This window comes from Felis catus, chromosome B3 (assembly GCF_018350175.1).
Source record: "Felis catus isolate Fca126 chromosome B3, F.catus_Fca126_mat1.0, whole genome shotgun sequence".
NCBI classification, from domain to species: Eukaryota; Metazoa; Chordata; class Mammalia; order Carnivora; family Felidae; genus Felis; species Felis catus.
The window spans coordinates 4,185,771-4,199,616 of NC_058373.1; the positions used below are offsets into that span (position 1 = coordinate 4,185,771).

At 53.6% G+C, this 13,846-nt stretch overlaps 1 protein-coding gene across 2 annotated transcripts in view; it reads left to right on the plus strand.

Annotated features, from left to right (window-relative positions):
• The window catches only part of FSD2 (fibronectin type III and SPRY domain containing 2), a 40,060-nt gene that overhangs the window by 23,449 nt on the left and 2,765 nt on the right, over positions 1 to 13,846 (plus strand). The window contains exons 7-12 of one of the 2 annotated variants that reach the window (XM_019831817.3): positions 863 to 1,018; positions 3,298 to 3,432; positions 4,149 to 4,299; positions 6,253 to 6,386; positions 9,103 to 9,235; positions 13,561 to 13,737. In XM_019831817.3, the coding sequence (XP_019687376.2) occupies positions 863 to 1,018; positions 3,298 to 3,432; positions 4,149 to 4,299; positions 6,253 to 6,386; positions 9,103 to 9,235; positions 13,561 to 13,737 (886 nt within the window). The remainder of the gene's footprint in view (positions 1 to 862; positions 1,019 to 3,297; positions 3,433 to 4,148; positions 4,300 to 6,252; positions 6,387 to 9,102; positions 9,236 to 13,560; positions 13,738 to 13,846) is intronic. The other variant, XM_023254877.2, reaches the window with a different exon arrangement.

Sequence of the window (13,846 nt, forward strand, 5' to 3'; positions counted from 1 at the left end):
GAGAGACAAGGAGGGTTTCTCGGTTGTGTGTGAGTCTGGGGAGGCTGAAGTATTAACCTACAGAGAATAAAGGAATTAACTCGGGGTGCCTGGGTGGCTCAGTCAGTTAAGCCTCAGACTTTCAGACTTTGGCTCAGGTCATGATCTCACAGTTCGTGAGTTTGAGTCCTGCATTGGGCTCTGCGCGGACAGCTCAGAGCCTGGAGCCTGCTTTGGATTCTGTGTGTGTGTGTGTGTGTGTGTGTGTGTGTGTGTGTGTGTCTGCCCTTCCTCCACTCACACTCTGTCTCACTCTCTCTCTCTCGAAAATAAATAAACATTAAAAAACGTAAAAAAAAAAAAAAAAGAATTAACTCAGTAGGTGGATTCTCAAGATGGTTCTCGGGAGCACATTTGGCCCAACCCAGTCTTCTCCCCTTATAATGAAGACATGGCTGGTGGACGGTTCCACCAGGGAAAGCAGAGTGAGCTTTCCCCGTGAAGCTTCTGCTCTCCTTTGTTCCCCCCGGGGCCTGTGGGCGGCACTGCTGTGGTCCCGGCTGCCTCGTCTCTCCGGAAGGCGTGGAAGGGGTCAGAGGACCCATGCCTAGGGCAGGTCTTGCACACGCCCCCCAGCCCGAGTCCCTATCACTGACCCCTCCTCCCCCAGCTTGCGTGGGTTTGTCAAAGCAGGAATGGACATGCTGGTTGTCACCTGCAGGCTGGCCATTAGGAGGTGTGGCCTTCCTGACCTTGTCCAGTCTGGGCAAAGCCCACGGATGCCTCGGGGGACAAGGAGTCCTACAACAGGGGCCGCTGCATCCCACACCTCTCCTGGAGGCTCCTCACTCGGTTTTGGTTTTCTCCCTTCTCCTCGTTCCAGCTCCTTCTGCTCCAGTGATAAACCCACAGGCCCCCAACTCGGCCACGGGCTCCTCTGTCCGCGTGTGCTGGAGTTTGTACTCTGACGACACGGTGGAGAGCTATCTGCTGTCCTACCGGCCGGTGCAGGACGGCTCGCCTGGGAAGGACCAAGCAGGTGAGACTCTGCCAAGATCACACGCACGCTCTGGAACGGCTAAGGGCCCTCAGAGGCCAGGGAGCAGTTCCGATTGCTTTCCCAGTAATCGGGAGGGCAGAGGTGGGATGAATCTACATATTCAGCTCCTTGGAGATGTCATGATCTGGGAACTACCTGGAACATGGGATGCCGGCAAGTGAGCACGGCAGAGAGGCAAGATGGGGCCTCATTGGGGAGGGCCACAAGGCCAGGCTAAGGTGCCTGGAGTGTAGATATAGCCCTCAGGCCAGAGTTGTCCATGGGATGAGTCCCTGGCGGCACTGTGTGCAGGAAGGGTGGGGACGCCCCTCCTTGAGGAGGCCTGGCTGAGCTGTCTGGATACTCGTGGGCTGGGCACGTGAGGGCAGGCTGGGCCTTCTCGGAGCAACCTCGTGTCAGGAGAAATTGGAGGGTTAACCTGCAGACCGCTGTGAGGGGTGATGGGGCCTCTGCAGCCTGAAAGGGCTACAGCTGATCAGACCCACATGCTCAAGTCGAGCAAGCTCCTGGGAATGTCCCCGAGCCTCCAGCATGGGCAGCTCTGGGCCCATCCCCTTCCCAGAGAAATGGAGCTGGCTAGTGTGGGGCCAGGGCTGGGGGCAGCTGCCTCCCCCCTCCCCACATGATAATTAAGCCATTCACCTCTTGGGAAGAGAGGGCCTTGGGGATTTCCACTTCATGCAGAAGGAGACTGAGACCCGGAGAGAAATGAGCTGTCCATGGGGACACAGCGGGTGATGGATGGCAGAGCAGGACAGGAAGCAGGTCTGCATGCTCCCTGCACAGAGCTCACTGCTGCACCAGCCTGGGCAGGGGGAGGGTCTGTGTGCTGAAGGTAAGGGCAGATTTTCTGTGCAGGGACCAAGAAGGAAGGGAAATGCTTGAGAAAAGTCAGAGTAAGTTTAAGTGATGCTGAGGGAGGTTGTAACAAGGTGAGCAGATGATGAGGGTTATCTGAACAAAGACTAAAGGGGGCACCACGGGGAAGGAGGAAGATTGTAAAAGGGAGGTCGAGGGGGTGCCCGGGTGGCTCAGTCGGTTGAGTGTCCGACTCCTGGTTTCAGCTCAGGTCATGATCCCAGGGTTGTGGGATCGAGACCTGTGTCAGACTCTGCACTGAGCGTGGAGCCTGCCTGGGATTCTCTCTCTCCCTCTACCCCCCTTCCCTGCTTGTGTGCCCTCTTTCTCTCTCTCAAAATTAAAAAAAAAATTATGAAAATAAAAAAATAAGTAAAAGGTTGGTCAGGGTCCAAGAGGCCAGGTCTGATTAACCACAGTCCGTGTCATGAATCAGCCCTGTTGGCACTCTCTGCAGACACACAGAAGAAGCCATTGCGTTTGGGCTGTGTCATGACACTCTATGAAGATTTTTTTTAATGTTTATTTATTTTGAGAGGCAGAATATGAGCAGGGGAGGGGCAGAGGGAGAGAAGGAGAGAGAGATTCTGAAGCAGGTTCCAAATTGTTAGTACAGAGCCCGACCTGGGGCTTGAACTCACGAACTGTGAGATCATGACCGGAGCCAAAATCAAGAGTTGGACTAACCAACTGAGCCACCCAGGTGCCCCTCTATGAAGATCTTTTAAATGGACCCCTTTGTGATAAAGGAACTGATATCAGAGGGTGGGTTAGTGAGTTATCACTGCCTTTCAAGAGTCTGAGGAGGTTTAGAGGTGTATCAGTTAGGTGTTTCTGGGTAACAACACCCTATCCTGCCCTACTCTGCACACATATACGTGACTTATTGGCTTAAAATGACAAACATTTCTTATTTCTTATAATTCTGTGAGTTGTCTGGACATTCTTCTGGTCTGGACCAGCTTGGCTACAAAGAGCTGGATGGTGTGGGATGGCCTCACTTACAGATGTGGGGATACGGCAGGGAAGGCTGGGGCCTCTGTCTACTGGGTCTCATTGTCCAGGACCCTGGCTCGGGCTTGTTCACATGAAAGTGGAAGGTGTTCCCAGCAGCAAGAAGACAAGCCCCTGTGCACTAGCATTTCCCAGGCCTCTGCGGGCATCATGTTTGCTGCTGTCTCATTGGCTGAAGCAAGTCACATGGCTCAGCCCATCAATGACGGGAAAAATGAACCTCTTGAAGGAGTAGTAAGCCATACTGCAGAGGACGCATACAGGGATGGGAGGAATTTATGGCCAATGTTGTGATCTACTACAGGGAGATTCGACACAACTAACTCGGAGCCACTTGGCCTATTTTTAGGGTTGAATTCTTGTCTTTTTGTTTGTTTGTTTTTCAGAGTTTACAATGACTGTCAAAGAAACATATTGCTCAGTGAGAAATCTTGTGCCAAACACCCAGTATGAATTTTGGGTCACAGCTCAGAACAGGGCCGGCCGCAGCCCCGCCAGTGAGCGTGCAATGTACATGACAGGTAACGGGGGCCACAGGAGTCACGGCTTTCGAGGTGTGGCAGGACACTTGATTTCATGTGGAAGGGCAGGAGTAGCTGTCCGTTTTTCTCTGTTAGTACACCAAACCAGTGTTCCTAGGATGGAAGGGACGTTTGCTCAGAGTTGGTCTCAAAATGCCCCAAATGACTGCTCACGATCGTAGCGTCATTTAACCTTTCAGCCGCCTTCTGCTCCAGGAACGTCTGAAAGGCGTTCCCGGCGTCTTAGTCCATGTGGGCGGCCATGACAGAACACCATAGACCCAGTGGCTTATCAATGACAGAAATTTAATTCTCACCGTTCTGGAAGCTGAAAGGGGCCTCCTTTTAAGCTGCCAGCATATTCAGCGCCTGATGTGAAGCCTTCTGGGTCCGTAGACATCTGGCTTGGTTTCGGCTCTGTCCTCACACAACAGAAAGAGGCCCAGGGCTCTTTGGGTTCTCTTTGACGAGAGACGCCCTCCTCTTCATCTCCCAAAGACCCCACCTTCCGCCACTTTGGGGCACAGGCTTCAACACACGAATTCTGGCGGGGGGGGGGGATGCAAATACTCAGTCTCTTGCACCTGGTTTCCTTTTTACGGCATCGAATGTCTTCTGTGGGCAGACAGTGGTCGTGCTGGGTTGGCCGTGCTCTGGACAAACTGGCTGGATAGGAGCAGAATGGTCATTCCTTCCCCCCTTTGTCCCACACCTAGCCCCCTCCCCTCCCGTTATAAAAAGCAAAGAGATACGGAGCTGCGAAGAGGCTGCACTGATCTGCTGGGAGTCTGGGAACCTGAATCCCGTGGACTCGTACACAGTGGAGCTGACCCAGGCGGAAAGTCCCGAAGCCTCGGGAGTAACTGAGTAAGTCATAGTCATGGGGCGGGGGTGGCATGACACCTGACACAGTGACACAGCGCAGGAAATGCACGGGGTCTGGAGAGAAGGTCAGCGTTTGGAACCTTAATTTCGGGTGCTTGGTTTTCATGAGAAGTTTCTTGAACACGGTCACTGAAGGTGCGTGAGGCGTGAGTAAATGGTTTAAACCTCAGGTTTGCTTTTCTAGTCCAGCGAAGGTTTACCGCTCATTCGTTCAACAAGTGTTGTGGGCCTGGACCTGGGCCCGGGCTCTGGGCGACTAGGCAGGCAAATTCCCTTCCCTACGGAGCTGACCGTCAAGCAGGGGCAAATAGAAAACAAGAAGACAAACAAATACATAAAATGCAAGGGGCTCTGAAGGAGAAAGAAATGTAAGAAGGAGGCTGGGGTGGAAGTAGGGACCTCCGTGGATGGAGTGAACTTTTCAAATGAGACCCGGATGGGTAGGAAGGACTGAGCTCTGAGGACAGTGGGTCAGCGGCGTGGCCCCGGGGCGGGAGCGAGGCAAGACCCAGGCAGTCCGGGAGCAGCCCCCACGTCCAGGGGCTGCCCAGAGGCGGAGCACAGAGGGCGCCCGCCTGGCTCTGGAGAAATGGAGGAGGTGGGCTTGGCGTCACCTGTCAGGGACGACAGATTCTTCTGTGCTCAGGGCTGGGCTTGGAGCCTGGCCGTCTATCCCACGCACCCTCTGTTCCAGGTAGAATCCACGTGTCCACGGCCACATGAGGGCCGACCTTGGTTATTTACTCCCACGACACTCAGGAGTGGGGCAGGGGAGTCCAGTGGTTCTGGCCACCTGATGATCCAAATTTCCTTTGCGCTTTGTGCTGATGCTTCAGGAGCGCCTGACACCTGGGACCATAATGATGGGGGTCACCGGGAGGCTGGTCAGTGACGTGGGGTAGCACCTGCTCTCCAGATCTAATCATCTTGAAGAGGAGAAAATTCCTTCCCAGACCGTACCCCTCTCCGGCTTCTCTAGCTCATGCCACACCGGCTTCCCCTCCCTGTCTGGCTGCAGCCACACCGGTCGGGTTTAGTTCCTCCTGCTTCCCGTGTTCCTTCCTGCCCCGGGCTGCTTCTGTGTAGGAGACTCCTGTCCCTGCTTCATCCGGTTACTTGCAAGTCATTCTTGAGAGCTCAGCTCCAAACTCACGTCTCCGGCATCATCCACTCTGCGGGGTGCCTCTCTACCCATCTGGACCATGAGGTCTATGAGGGCAGAGACTACATTCAGTTCTCCCCAGAGCCCCCCTCTCCAGTGTCTGGAACCTAAGGGGCTTGGTTAATATTCATTGGACGGATGCGTGAAAAGCGCCCCTCTGGCCTGGAGCTGCAGCCTTCGGGATCACCTGGACACTCAGGCTTGTGTAATGGGGGTGTTGCATCCGTAAACGGGCATCACCCCAAAAGCTTCTCCTTTCCCCTGGACTGAAAGGGCTTTAGCAGTTGCAGGAACAGACAGTGGCAATTACAGGCTTGTACTCGTGTGCGGTAGAATTTCAATAAGTTAGGTTCCCAGTGGGCTTCTGCGCTGCCCTTCCAGCTCTTCTAGAGATGTCTGTTCATAAACACAGGCCGAGGTACCTGCTGCGGGCTCAGCGCTGGGCTGAGGCAGGAGGTACTCAGCCGCTGCCCTCGGAGAGGTTCTCAACTGTCAGACAGCTGGGGGCAGAGCGGGAGACAGACGCCGAGCATGGTGCCGGGTGCCGGGGACACCAGGGTGGGGAGCCCCGAGGCCGGAGGGCCACGGACACGAGGAGTAACGAGGGAACGAGGAAAGTGGACCTGCGGGAGGAAACCCACTGGCCGTGCCGCTGTGGGTGAGAGGCTGGGGGTGCGAGGGTGAGTTTAAAATCCCAGCTCTGGGAGGCCCGGTGCCGGGGCCTGGCTGCCCGGCCCCTCCCCTCATGACTGTGGCTCCGTTTCTTTGCCCAGGTCGGTCGTGGGCATCCCGACCCGCGAGGCCTTGGTGCAGCTGCAGCCCAGGCAGCGCTATACCATCTACGTGCGAGCCCTCAGCGTGGGGGGCCCCAGTGCAAGGAGCGACCCTGTGACCGTCTACACCACAGGTATGTTCCCCGGGCCACACGCTCCCCGGGACCTCAGGGAGCCACTCTGAGGCAGACCAGCACTGCATAACTTCTCTGGAAAATGGACCAAGTCAGGCCGGGGAGGGGCTCAGGGGAGATCAGGGCCCTGTGGTCCCATTTTACAGACAGGGGGACTGAAGGCCCAAGCCAGATAGCAGTCTGGCGGCAGAGTGAGAATCAGAACTTAGGGTTTTTCTCCGCTCCCTCAGGCAGACCAGAGGCTTGTCGCCCTGGACCTGGGTGGCCCAGACGCCTCGTGGCTCACACAGGCTGCACGCCACCCTCGGGATGATGTCTTTACGAAATTCCCAGGAGGGGTTGTTGGCTTTGCTCATCTCCGTTTCTGCTATCAGCCCAAGCGTCTCCCACCCACAGGCCCAGTTTGGACCCGGCTGCTCAGCCTCTTCCCAGGCCCTGTCTGGCCCTGGCGGGCGCCCGCATCCCTAGGTCCAGCCCCTTTCCCTTCTCCCTTGCCGTCATCCGTACAACGGTCACACATCCTGTCCAGACCCTGCATGAGCAGAGACATCACCAGAAGCTTTGCATGCACCCACTTTCCTGGCACTCCTGGCACTGTGGGTGTGCGCTTTGTCACAGCACACCGGGGGCCGGTGACCCCTCCCCCACCTCACAGCCAGTCCAGCTCAGGCCGGCTGACGGGTGGAGGGCAGGTAGGACACAGAGGCAGGGAGTCTGAGCCCAGGCTCTGGGGACGACGTATTCTTAAGTGGGGTCGTTTACTGAGGGACACTGTGTCACTTTGTCCTCATTTCCAATGCCAGGAGCAGAGGTGTGTGATTAATTCCCACTGTGTTCCGTCCACACAGATGGGAAAGACAGGTTGGGTGGCCACCACAGGTCCCAGAGGGTGGGGGCTAGTGCTGGGATTAGGACTCAGGTTTTTCTTTCGTATTGAGCCAGGGCCTGCCTTTAGTTGGCTGGCACTCCTCATTTTCTGTGCTCACCTGGTGTTTTGAAATGTTAAATTCCGGCAGTTTCAGTCAAAAAAAAAACAAAACAAAACAAAACAAAAAAACAGAGCCAAAGGTACAGCCAGCTCTTGATTATTCAGTCATCTTGGAATTAATTTGTTCATATGATTTTTTGAAGAGTGTATTTATGAAGGGGCGCCTGGGTGGCTCAGTTGGTTGAGTGTGTCTGACTCTTGGTTTCGGCTCAGGTTGTGATCCCAGGGTTGTGGGATGGAGTCCCGCGTCAGGCTGTGCACGGAGCACGGAACCTGCTTTGGTCTCTCTCTCTCTCTCTCTCTCTCTCTCTCTCTCTCTCTCCCCCCTCTGCCACTTTCCCCCCTTGCATGCTCGTTCTCTCTCCCTCCAAAATAAATCAAATGGAAGAAAAGAGTGTATATATGAAAAACTTAAATGAACACAAATCAGCAAAAATCATTATATTTTCAAAAATGATCCTCGGTGGGAACTGGCGAGGGCCCACGTGTTGCATCAGTTAGGTGGTGGGAACCTGCCTGCCCCCTTGCCAGTCAGCGCAGACAGCGAATGAAATTTCCGGCAGCATCAAACTGTGACAATAATTGTGAACAGCTTGATGGCGAAGCTTGAACCCAGGTGTGAGACAAGAGAAGTGACAGAATAGGAACTCGAGAAAAAAGCACTTAGCTAGGACACAGTAATGAGAATGAGTTATTATGTTCTTAATTAATGGATTTTTTTACTAAATAATTTTTTTTTTACTAAGTAACTTTGTATTCAATCTATTCTGTACCATTGTTGGATGAGATTTATTTTAACCATGATTTGGCTGCAACATCCTTCCCTCTCCCCCGCCCCATTGCCCTCATTGAAATGTTGAATTCCACTTCCCTTTGTCAGATTGGTCCTTAAGAATCTCAATAACTATTTCCCTTGGCAGGTGGGTTAGAAATTCTTGTCCGTGTGCAGGCACTTATAGCCTCCCAGCTAAGAGCAAAGCCTGTGGAATCAGAGAGTTTTGGGGGTTCAAATGTTAGTTCTGTCATTGCCAGTTGATTTTTTTTAAGTTCGTTTATTTTTTTTTTAATTTTTTTTTAACATTTATTTATTTTTGAGACAGAGAGAGACAGAGCATGAACAGGGGAGGGGCAGAGAGAGAGGAAAACACAGAATCTGAAACAGGCTCCAGGCTCTGAGCTGTCCGCACAAAGCCCGATGCGGGGCTCCAACTCACAGACCGTGAGATCATGACCTGAGCTGAAGTCGGACGCTTAACCGACTGAGCCACCCAGGTGCCCCACATTTATTTATTTTGAGAGAGAGAGAGTAGGAGGGGCAGAGGGAGGGAGTCACAGTATCCCATACAGGCTCTTTGCCGTCAGCACAGAGCCCGATGCAGGGCTCGAACTCGTGAACCGTGAGTTCATGACCTGAGCCGAGATCAGGACTGCACCACCCAGGTGCCTTGCCAGGTGATTTTTTTTTTTTTAACCACCTGGTGCGTCAGTTTTCTCCTCTCCAGATGGAAATAAGAACGCGTTTCTGAGGGTAACTGTGAGGCTTGAACGAGGGCAGACTTGCAAACCGCTAGCTGGGGGCGAGGGACAGTGGCTCCCAGCGCATGCTCGCTGCCACCATCATTAGTGGCAGGAGGGGTGGGGCTTTGCGAGGCCCCGGGCTTCCGGCTGGCGCCGGGGTGGAGAAGGCAGGGGGACTGGCGGGGCTCCTCGTGTGTTCTGCCCGCACAGGCAGCTTCTTCCACCTGAACCAGCACACCTGCCATCCCGGGCTGACCATTTCTGAAGATGGGTTTACGGTCGTGCGGAGCGAAAGGAAAACCCCAGCAAAGGAGCCGCTCCCTGGCAACACCCGGTTTACCAGGTACTTGGGCAGCCGCTCGCTAGAACATTCCGCGGACCCCCTCTAAGACACGTTGTTGCTCAGATAAAAAGTGGGTTATGACAGACGCTGCCTTGAAGAGGTCCCAGAGATGGATGAGAGGCTGGGGTGGGGGTGGGGGGGGGTGGGGAGAGGAGGCGGTGGGGGCGGAGGGGAGGCTGGGGAGCTGGAGTCGGGGGAAGAGTCTGGCTGGTGTGGACGGAAGATACCTGTTGTGGCTTCTGAAGTCGGGTCCCCCGCCGCTGGAGGAGTCAGACCCTGAAGCCACGATGAGGGGCACACTGACAGGCGTCGGGAGAACGGAAACAAGGCTGTAGGTCTCCCAGTGCTTGGCCCGGCGCTCCTCTCCTCCACGGGGAAGCCCTGTTTAAAAACCCCTGCTGAAAACCGGTGGGGTTAGCCTGTGCGGAGCCGGTGGGGGGTGGTGCTAGTGCATGACCTGAGGGAGGGGTGGCCCCCGCAAAGGCGTGTGCGCCGTCTGTCTAGAAATGTAGCTATTTCCAGACCTTGGTGCTCAATCCACATTGAAACGATTTATCTGTGCCTCACTTCTTTCCAAAGACTTAAAGACTTAAAATAAGGCGCAGATATACACTGCTGAAATAGAAAAGTCAAAGCAATGGGAGAAAAAGAACACAGATAGGTTAACTCCAAGAGCGCATTCCATTTCCGGGATTACAGGTGGCTCTCAGCTTCCTGGTCTGGTCAGGACAAGAAGAGTTCTCGGTCGGTTGGTTTTAGAGTCAGAAGGATCTTCTAAGGAGAAAAAGGGGCTCTCCAACGGAGCTGCAAGGGCCACGGATAGAAACTTCATCCAGGGGCGCCTGGGTGGCTCAGTCTGTTAAACATCTGACTTCAACTCGGGTCATGATCTCACGGTTCGTGGGTTTGAGCCCCGCATCGGGCTCTGTGCTGACAGCTCAGAGCCTGGAGCCTGCTTCGGATTCTGTGTCCCTCTCTCTCTCTGCCCCTCCCTTGCTCGAACTCGCTTGCTCTCTCTCAAAAATAAGCATTAAAAAAAAAAAAAAAGCTGAAAGAAAGGAAGAGAAGAAAGAAACTGCATCAGCCTCCCTGCCGGGGTCCGAGACTATCCCAGAGCTGGCTCTTCCTCTGACGTTGGCTCCCTGCCGGCCTTTTTACTGTGTGTGTGTGTAGCACCTACTGTATGTAAGTGTTAGCATGCAGTAGCCCAAGTGCGCAGGGTACAGTGGAAAGCAACTTGATCCTTTCCCACCTCTGCCCATTCTACCCAGGGTTGCAGGGCATGGTGAGGGACATGGAGAGATAAAGGCCTTACCTGTGTTAAAAAAAAAAAAAAATTCAACTGAGTAGAGTTTAAAGATCTTATGGCTGTATTCCAGGAGTTATGAGCCGGGCATCATCCAGTCTAACAGGTAGACGGGAGCCCTCAGGAGCTGTACAAGATGAAAGACGCTTATGGGCCAAGTTACAGTAGGCAAAGAAGCGGGCGGTTGTGGCGAGGTTCCTTTCCTGCAGGGGACAGCAGGGTCTGCGAGGCACATCACCTCCCTGGTGCTCGTCAGGCGATTCCTGATTGGTTTAAGATCCCATTTCTGGGAGAGTCGAACTGTAACAGAGGTGTCTCGGTTTGGAGACGTGGGGCTTAGCGTGACGGGCTCCATTTGGGGGCCTGTTGTCCTGTTTTTAGCCTGGGGGTACCTGACTGGTACCAGTGTGATGTGGGAAGCTGACTCTCTCTCCCCGGCGGTTCCCAGGTGAGCCCCTCACAACCCGTCCACCTCCGCACCCAGTGCTATGGTTCTCGCTCTTTCTGCCGAGCCCTCCTGGGCCCTCACAGGCAGCTCTCTTGGACAGGATCCCCCCACAAACAACGCAGAGGCAGCTTTCCTGCAGTGGGTTCCGTTCACACCCGGTCCTCTGAAGGCACACACCTCTGACCAGGCCACTGCTACCTCACCGTGCCTGTGAACGCTCTCTGGGCAGACACAGCCTCGAGCGTCTTCAGCCTCGGCCGCTTGGTGTTGCACTAAAAGTTACAAAATGAGTTTTTGGTCACCAAGTCCCGCAGAGGTGGTCCAGCACGTCACCTGGAAATATGGGAGAACTCACCACCTGTTGTTGTGTTCTTGGCTCTTTGGGGTCCAGCCAAGTTAGTCCCATTTCAATATCCTGTCACCAGTATATCCATTGTCCCGTGAGGACCATGCTGTGCCCTGGAGGTAAAGAGAGGAAGATAGTGTCCCTGCCCACCTGACTCAGACCAGGCAAGTGGGGGAGATGCATGTGTCAAAAACACACCTGTGAAAGATTCGGTAGAAGTATGGCCAAGGCATCGTAGGAGCCCCCAGGAAGAAGGCTTTCTGGGGAAGCAAGGGCTTGAAGGATAAAAGGGAGTTCTCCAGGCCGACCAGGCAGATTAAGTGCCTCATACATGTACAAACGGCGGAAGCCAGGGAGACCACGTGTTTGGAGAACTGCTATCGGTTAGTGTGTCTGTGGTGTAGGGTCCATAATGGGAAGAAGGGGAAGACGAGGCAGGAAAGATGGAAAAGTTCTAGGGCAAAACAAGTTTGGATCTTATCCTTGGAGGGGTGGGAATTTTTGGAGGATTCAAGTAGGGGAGGTGACCCGATCAGATTTACATTTCAGAAGGATCACACTGGAGGGTCAAGTGTGAGCTGGGGAGGAGGGGGAGAGGCAGGTGGGGAGCCAGGAGACCAGAGGGGAGGCTGTGGACGCCTTGAGTAAATCAGCAACACACAAAACTAACAAGGAGAGAGGCCAACTGGTTAAGGGGCGAGCAGGGGAGGGATGGGTCAGGGACTGTAATTTATGGCGTGTTTACCAAGTGCTAGACATCTTCCAAGTGTTTGACATGGATTAGCTCATTGAATCATCACGACAGCCTGTGACATCCATATCATTATCAGTCCAATTTGACAGATGAGACCATTGAGGCACAGAGAAGTAAAGTAATTTGCCCAAAGGCACACTGCTGTTAAGGGCTGAAGTCAGATTTAAGCTAGAAGTTGAGCGTGTAACCACTACATTATCCTTGGGTTACTGTTTTCTGCCTTGGGTTACTGGGTAGATCATGAATCTATTAACCAAAATGGAGAAAACACGGGGAGTAAGTACTCCTTCCCACCACAGGCAAAACACTAAGTTTGGTCGGCGGTGGGAAGGGTAGGAATGTGGTAAGTTCCGTTCGGGACATTCTGAATGAGAGACAGCAGGTGGGTGGAGATGTGGGTCCGACCTAAGAGTAGAGACGGCTTCATTTTACAAAAGAGGAGCTATTTTCTGCGCAGTCTCCTTCCCAGAGCTTTGCTTGGCCTCCAGAACTTGGGGTTTGAGAGTAGAGCTCTCGTGTTAATAACAGCTAAACAAATCTGCCCAGGGGTTTGGCAGGGGGTGGGCACTCAGTTTGGCTAATGCAGAAGTTTCCTGCAGGAGGCAGACTGTTCATTTCGGAGATACTGATGTGGTCTGGTTTCCCACGAGAACCTTCCTCTGAAGAATGCTGTATTGTTGTAAAACAAAACATAACTGTGACCTTTGTGAGTGTATTTGTTTCCAGTGGCTTCTTGGAGGTCGATTTTGATCATTGGTGAGGGATTTGCTATTTGCTGTTCTCAGGTTTGCTTCTGAGATTCAGATCCTCGTCTTCTGCCTGTAGCCACCCCGCAGATATGCGTCACCTCAAAGCCCCCCATGCTAGTGTAGTATCAGCAGTGCTGGCTGGTTCCTGAACTTCAAGTACATGGTTCCCTTGACTGTGCTGAGTTTCTGTGAAGTTTCAGTCCTTTTTGTTTGTTTTAATGTTTATTTTTGAAAGAGAGAGAGAGCGTGAGCAGGGGAGGGGTAGAGAGAGGGTGGGGGGAGACACAGATCCGAAGCAGGCTCCAGGCTCCGAGCTGTCAGCACAGAGCCCGACGTGGGGCTCAAACCCACAAACAGCGAGATCATGACCTGAGCCGAAGTCAGATGCTTCACCCACTGAGTCACCCAGGCACCCGGAGTCCCTTTCTTTTTTTATGAGCAAGTGAACCAAATCTTTATTTTTGTTACCAAAAAAAAAAAAGAGCCCAATCATTTACAAATGCCAATAGAGCCTTTTCTAACTCGCTCCCATTACCGGCAGGGTAAGAACCCTCCCACAAACTTCGGCATCTGTCAGGTGAGCTGAGGGCGAGCCGCTTCTCAAAGGAGGTGTTCGGAACACCGTTGGGCCGACCCCCACGGCTGTCCCCCCCCCCCCCCGCCCCCGCACGGCCAGGCTCGGGTCGCCCCCGGTGACGCATGCTTCCACTTTCTGAACCCAGGTGTGTTGCCGTCATGGGGAATCTCATTCCAATCCGAGGGCGCCATTACTGGGAGGTGGAGGTGGACGAGAGGTCCCACTACACGGTGGGTGTGGCCTTTGAAGATGTCCCTAAACAAGAGGACCTGGGAGCAAACTGCCTGTCTTGGTGCATGAGGCACAGACTTGCATCATCACGGTAAAGTAGAATCTGGATGCCTGATACTAAAATTGGCCCTGAAAGAAGAGAGCACGAGGTTTCACTGGCAATAATTAAGGCCTAGAGTAGGTTTCATAAAATATTCTAA